This window comes from Miscanthus floridulus, chromosome 8 (genome assembly GCF_019320115.1).
Source record: "Miscanthus floridulus cultivar M001 chromosome 8, ASM1932011v1, whole genome shotgun sequence".
NCBI lineage: Eukaryota > Viridiplantae > Streptophyta > Magnoliopsida > Poales > Poaceae > Miscanthus > Miscanthus floridulus.
The window spans coordinates 105,529,774-105,536,850 of NC_089587.1; the positions used below are offsets into that span (position 1 = coordinate 105,529,774).

The following is a 7,077-nucleotide window of genomic DNA, read 5'->3' on the forward strand; positions in this document are numbered from 1 at the left end:
ATGGACGAGTCCAAGCGATTCCAAACGACTGGATGTCTCTACTACACAAAAGCTAACAAGCATTCGGTTTGCAGATACCCGCGAAAGCCGTGGCGACGCCGACCGACGAAACCACACGAATCCACCTCGCCTATGCCTACCACGCCCGGTCGCGGCGTCGTGGGGCGCCTCGCCTGCGCGACCCGTCTTCTTTGATCCCCCCACCCACAGCACGCTCGCCATCAGCACGCTCGCCATGGAGCCCGGCGGCGCGCGGGTGCTGCTTGCCGCGGACGACGTCTGGCCGGAGTCGGAGGAGGTCGCCGCGGTGGACGTCGGGCTGGACTTGCAGGAGGTCACCACCGAGGACGTCTTCGAGGCACTGGACTCCGTCGACCCGCTGCAGTCCGTCGAAGGACTGGAGTCCGTCGTCGCGCATGACTCCGTGATCGCGCAGGACTCCGTCGAGGCGCTGCTGGTGGTGCCGGACTCCGTCGAGATGGTTGCGGACCCCGTCGACATCGTGCCGGACTCTGTCGAGATGGTGCCGGAGTACTTGCCGCCAGGCGCTTTCGTTTGCGGTCGCTGCCATCTCGTCCATGAGGACCGCGAAGCGTGGAACCGTGCGCACTCGCGGTTCTACCCATGCCCTCGCTGCGGTCTCGTCCACGCGGACTACTCCATCGACGCCATGCTCGGCCACATCAACGTGGACTGCGAGCTTTTCATGGAGCACTACAAGGGCTTGCTGCCGACAAAGGACGACGCCAAAGCATCGGTAAGATAACTTAGAAAGGATGATTTAGTTCATGCAGCATTACAAATTTAGTTCATGCAACAATCGGCATTACAAGAAAGGATGATGTCTCTACTACACAAAAGCTAACAAGCATCATTATAATTTTTTCATGCAGCAAGAGTAGCCTCGGCTTCATGTAGCAATGATGGATCACAAGGGATACAAGATGGCAACTGATCCTCTCTTTCTAATGTTTCTTTGTTCATGTGAGGTATCTTGAATTTGTTGCAACCTTTCACTTTCATAGCTTCTATGAAGACACCTTGTAGTGTTACAAACATTCGGTTTGCAAGCCGTGGCGAGTACTCCAAAAATGCCTACAAAAAAAATGTGCAAGAAATGAATGAATGAGCAAATTTGTTGTTAAAAAAACATTGAAACATGTGTGAACAATTTGATCAAATTACCTGTTGCATGGCTGGAACTAGATCCTCCATTGTTTTTGCATTCTTCTTATATTGAATTGCTTGTATAGCTCGAAAAAAGCCCAAGTCTAGAATGTTGAAATCCGGAGAGTTTGGTGGTTGACAAGTTAGCCGAATATCAAATCCACCTATCTTAGCAGCCTCACAAAAATAGGGATCATCCAACTTCAAATGAGAGGGTGCATTATCCTGTTGGATGAAGATTGGTCTACCCACATCTTCTCTTGGCCATTTGGCTCTAATGGCCGGCAACACTTAGTTGATCATGAACTCTCTAATCACTTCTCTTGTGATCGATGTAATGGGCTTCATAACCAAGTCTCCACGGACACGACCGGTTCTCTCGTTACCTCTCATAGCCGGTTCATAACGAACAAGTGGAAAACAACCAATCCTACCATCAAAAATACAATTCCCATCCCTAAACCTTGGTCGAGTGCAAACACACAAGAACATAAGCCTAGGGATGTAGTTCTTATTCTTACAAGTCCGATGGGGCTCATCTTCTTCGGGTAACAAATAGTATCTTTCATTTTTTTTTGATGTAGGTAGAACCATTTCTCATCAATGAACACAAAGTCATACAACTCCTTAAACCTTGGATCATCAAGCAACTCCCTGTTAACCATGTCAACACACCATTGTAACCTAGACCTCTTGTTAGCTTCAGTAAGATATGGCTTGATGCTACTAGAGTGGCGTCTAAGGTAACCTTTTTTCAAATACCTTTGAATCGTCCATTTGCTCATTCCTAGTGCGGTGCACACATCCTCTATAGTCATTCTTTGTTTTAGAGGAATGTTTCGCAAAGCTTCTAAATCAACAGGGGTTACCTTACGGTCTACTCTAACCTTCTTTAGACTAGAAACCACAACCGGAACTGAGTTTGCAAGTTGTATTTTACCTCTCCTCCATAACCTCTGAACTGTCCGTATATGAAGCCCAAATTGCTCGGCAACAATTGCAGTGTCCTTCTTGCGTAGTTTGCCATTGTTGCTTCTAGTCAACAAAACTTGATAAACTCGTTTACGGAGTTGTTCAGACATTTCTGGTCTTCGGTGGGGTTGTCCAACCTGTACTTCCACGGTTGGGTTGTCACTGCATGTTCTATTAAAGAAAACAATGCTTAGTCATAGTAACACTTGTTCACGGCAAGTTCTACAAATGCATGAAAAAATACTTCTTCTCGGCAGAGCTTAGCCATGGCATTTTCTATTTATAGGGAACAAAAAATACCAGCAAGGTTCATTCATAGTAACACTTGTTCACGGCAAGTTCATAATACTACTCCTTCACAGCAAGTTGGAGCGAATGGAACAAGCAAGTTCATAGTACTACTTCATGGCAATAATAAAAAAGTTACCAGCAAGGTTCTCTTCATAATCGAAGTCGACGGCACCAAATTCATCTAGTGGTAAGTTCAAATCGAAACCTTAAAAAAAACTGCGTTCTTAGAATGAGAAGATTGAAGGCTCATAGTATAAAAGGAAACAATGACATGGTACGTTACCGCCGTGGTGATCTTCTTGTTCGTCAACATCAAGGAAGTCGTTGCCGACGTCGTGGTCTTCTTGCTCGTCGTCAACATCAAGGACGTCGTTGCCGTCATCATCTTCTAGCTCGCCGAATTGAAACACGTCGTCGGCGTCGTCGTGTTCACTCACAGCAAGATCTAATTAAACGGGAAAAAAAGAAGCATATTCATGTCATGGATTATATTAGGAAAGGCAAACATATAGCCATTGATTTTCTAAAAAAAAGAACAGGCCATTCAGCCGGACGTGTCACATGCAACAAACAGAGAAGTTTGAAAAAACATTGTTGCGTGCACTGTGCGAAAAATCGAAAAAAAAAACCCGCGCGCGGCGAAATCCCGCGGACGGCCAAAACACGCGCGCGCGTGAGCAGCTCAGAGGGCAAAGCGGAGGGCCAAAACGCGCGCAAGCACAGTACCATGCAAATCCATGCAAACGAGCACTTTTCCATGCAAATACAAAAAAAAAAACCGCGGCTGCCAGCACTCGAACGGTGGAGCTCCGGCCTTAGGCCGCGCAGCCTTGGGCAACCGAGCTATGGTAGATTGCTGCACAAGTAGTACCCGCAGCTCTGTTTAATAGGGGCAAGACAGAAAAATTACCCCTAATTATTTATCCCTCGGTAACCGAACTCATGTCCTAAACGACTTCTAATTAGGATGCGGAGGGAGTACATAGGGATCGCTTCTGCTCGAATGACACGTACGTGTGGGAATGTGGAACGGATAGGTACACGGCCGGCGGCGACGCGAGGCCTTGGATTCGTAGCCCTGCAGCCGCATTAATTGCATGCCCAAGTGATTGATGGCCAGGACCAGTATATCGGATAAGGTGATCCGGTCGATCGTTGGGGCCTACTATCTGCTGGTTCTGGTTGGCTTAATGCATCACGTGCTTGTTGATAGCCATTGTTGAGCTTGTTGATAGCCATCGTTGGCTTAGAGATGAGTTTTTCTTTTTTTTTTAAAAAATGAGAAAAGGATATGGGGATCTCTCGGAGATGCTCTGCAAAGTTCCTATCGGTTCCTCAAAATTCAGCTACAAACGATCATTAGCGGCGTACGTGGTGGTGACTCCAGGAGTCCAGGTTCAGTTCAGATCACCCGATCACGGCTGAAACGCCCGTACGAGCCACTGTGATGACGTACGGTCCAAGGCTCCACGCTGAATTCCTGTACCCAGCCCCAGCTCCTCCTCGAGCGAGCCGTACACGCCTTGCCGCGCATGCAGCGCTCTCGTTCCGGTCCCGTTCGCGTCCCGCGTCCCGCGTCCCGACTCCCGGACCAGCACTAGCACAGGACGCTCCTCCGGCGGCCCGCACGCCAAACGCCCGAACCGCCTGATGCCCACCGCGCGCGCGCCCCGCGCATCTGCCATGCCATGCGTGCACACCCGCGCGCTTTGCCTTTGCGGCGCCGGCCGCGCGCAAATTAAACACGCGAAATTAACGGCCATGATGTGCTCCTTCAACACGCGTGGTCTCGATCGATCAGTCCGTGCCCACGCCGGTTGCGCGTCGCCGGCACATGGAGCAGCGCGCGCGGTCGCCGTGGCCAGCTCCCACCTATATCTTGCCGTGCCGTCATAGGATGCGGCGGCCGTGGCCCGGCCGTCCGGCCGGTAGATGATCAGTCCGAATCGATGGCTCCGCGCTCTTCCACCGATCTGTTTTTACACCAAAGCGTCAACCTCACCGGCTGGCCGGCCGGAAGACGCACCTGCAGCACGCAGTCTGACACACGTAGCCTCGCGCGTACGAACATGGATGCATGGCGTATGTACAGCAGTCGTCTATCCAGGAGCCACCCACCACCACCCCTGGGGGTCTCAAGTCAATATTAGGGCAAAAGAGGCAAGCAAGCCGTGATCGTGAATTCGTCAGATGTCAAAAGATTACGAGATCAAAAGCAGCAGGGCCCAGTCGCAGCCACGAATTATCATTCGCCGCCCCGGATCCGGTGGCCAATCATGTCTGCATGCCCCTCCCGTTTATCCTATATTCCATTTCCGGATCAGGGGGTGTTTGATCTATCTACTAAAATTTAGGAGGTGTGTCGGGAGGGTGTTGTATAGGGTGTTCGAATACTAATAAAAAATAAATTACATAATCCATCAGTGAATTTTTAAAGCCTAATTAATCCGTCATTAGCACATGTTTACTGTAGCAAAACATTGTCAAATCATGGACTAATTAGGCTCAAAAGATTCGTCTCGTAAATTAGTCGCAAACTATGTAATTAGTTTCATAATTAATCTATATTTAATACTCCATGCAGATGTCCAAACATCCGATAAGACAACGACTAAATTTTAGGAGAGACAGCCAAACACCCCTGTACTATCCCACCGACCGGCTCAAAAGTCCAAAAGAAATCCAGTCGAGCGTCCATCCAGCTGCCAACGGCTCATCCCACTTTTAATGTCCATCCCCTTCTCGACCAAACAATAAATAGAATCATCTCACCTCAATTCCGCCCCTAAAAACTAAGGCGAAACTATCTCATCCCGTCCGTCATGTCTCTCAGCCATACGCTACCTTACAGGCTGTGCCCCGAGCAGTAGGTCTACAGCTAGCTGCTACTGCTGAGCCCCGCCTCTCGCCGTCTGACACGTCGCTATCGCTATCGTTTGCCGCGGCGGCATGGACCGGGAGGAGGGCCTTTACGGAGGCCGCGGCGACGGCGGCAGGCTCCTGGTGGTCCAAGACCTCCATCAGCCGATGGAGTGCTTCTCCGACGAGGTGAACAGCCGAAACTGCGGCGAGGAGGAGGAGGAGGAGGAGGCGAACGACGGGAGTGGTTCACGGCCGCCGGCGCCCAGCAACGGGGCAGCAGGAGGAGTCGACGGGCCGGCGAGCGTCGAGGCCGGGGCGAAGCGGAGGCGGGGGCGGCCGCCGGGGTCCAAGAACAAGCCGAAGCCGCCGCCGGTGGTCACGCGGGACGTGGAGCCCGCGGTGGCCATGCGCCCCCACGTGCTCGAGATCCCCAGCGGCGGCGACGTCGCGCGCGCGCTCGCGGGCTTCGCGCGCCGCCGCGGCCTCGGGATCTGCGTGCTCGCGGGCACGGGCGCCGTCGCCGACGTCTCGCTCCGCCACCCGGCGGCGTCGTCCGCAGACGGAGGAGCTGCCGCGGTCGTCGTCTTCCGCGGCCGGTACGAGATCCTCTCCATCTCGGCCACCTTCCTGGCGCCGTCCATGTCCGCGGCGGTGCCCCGCGCCGCCGCCGCCGTCTGCAGGGACCTCTCGATATCGCTCGCCGGCCCGCACGGCCAGATCGTCGGGGGCGCTGTGGTGGGCCCTCTTGTCGCCGCCACCACCGTCGTTGTCCTGGCTGCCGCGTTCACCGACCTTACCCTCCACCGCCTCCCCGTCGAGGACGACGCGTCAGCAGCGTCCGTCTCCGGCAGTGGCGCCGAAGCCGACGAACACCGTCACCGTGGGCACGGGCATCAGCAGCCACAGGAGCATCACGACGCGAGCGGGTTGCACCCGCAGACCATGTTGGCTCCGGCGGCGACTCAGCCGGTGCCCTTGTACGCGCGCCAGTCCCAAGAGTTGTGGCCGCCGGCGGCAAGTGCAGAGCGCCCACGCCCGCCGTATCAATAGCGGCCCCGAGCCTCCGACAACACAATGGTTTTTTTCTTGACATCAGAGTCTGCTCGATCCGTCGTAACTATACATCTGATTGTTTCGTTCTGCCTAATTTGTATCGAGACATTTCATCATCTGGCTAGTGTTAGGGTTTTTTAGTATCTCATACATTGATGCTCTAGCTAGTTGTCACTACGTACTACTTTTAATTTGTTAGGGTTCAACGTTTCTGTTTACGTAATGAGTTGACATATCTGATGCCATCGGCGGTATCAAGACATGGAAATGACAGTGTGATTTGCTTAAGAGTTTGTTAGGGTAGCAGGTAGTAGGGCAATAGCTAGGGCTGGGGTTTTCTAGGTTTGTTTGTTTGCAGAGCTTATTTTTTACTCGTATCCATCTCAAATTCACCATCCGCATATATATGTTAAAACAGATTGCGGTATAAGTTAATTTAAATTATACCTAATCTACTTTAACACATGTGGATTAAGCTGGATATAAATGTATCCAAATAAGCATAGATGGTAAAAGGTAGATGGCACCGGATATGAGGCAAGGTGGTAGGGTGCCACCTTCATTAGAGGTTGTAGGTTGGGCCGGGATGGTAGAGTGATCATATAGTTGGTAGCGGCTTTGATGACATAGGTCTGATTGATTGCATGTACTGTATTAGGCTTAGTCTGTATTAGACTTTATGCAGCAAAACCTAAGTCAACATAAATATATGTAGTGTCTTCGCGTTTGATT

General features: G+C 51.6%; 1 protein-coding gene across 1 annotated transcript; it reads left to right on the forward strand.

Annotated features, from left to right (window-relative positions):
- Nucleotides 1-5,164: 5,164 nt before the first annotated feature.
- Nucleotides 5,165-6,773, forward strand: LOC136473162 (AT-hook motif nuclear-localized protein 28-like). Its single transcript, XM_066470845.1, has one exon. The coding sequence runs from the start codon at nucleotides 5,380-5,382 to the stop codon at nucleotides 6,340-6,342; it is 963 nt and encodes a 320-aa protein (XP_066326942.1). The 5' UTR covers nucleotides 5,165-5,379; the 3' UTR covers nucleotides 6,343-6,773.
- Nucleotides 6,774-7,077: the final 304 nt, after the last annotated feature.

Excerpts from the sequence above, each read along its gene's own strand:
- LOC136473162 (XM_066470845.1), top strand. The coding sequence starts at position 5,380 with ATGGACCGGGAGGAGGGCCTTTACGGAGGCCGCGGCGACGGCGGCAGG.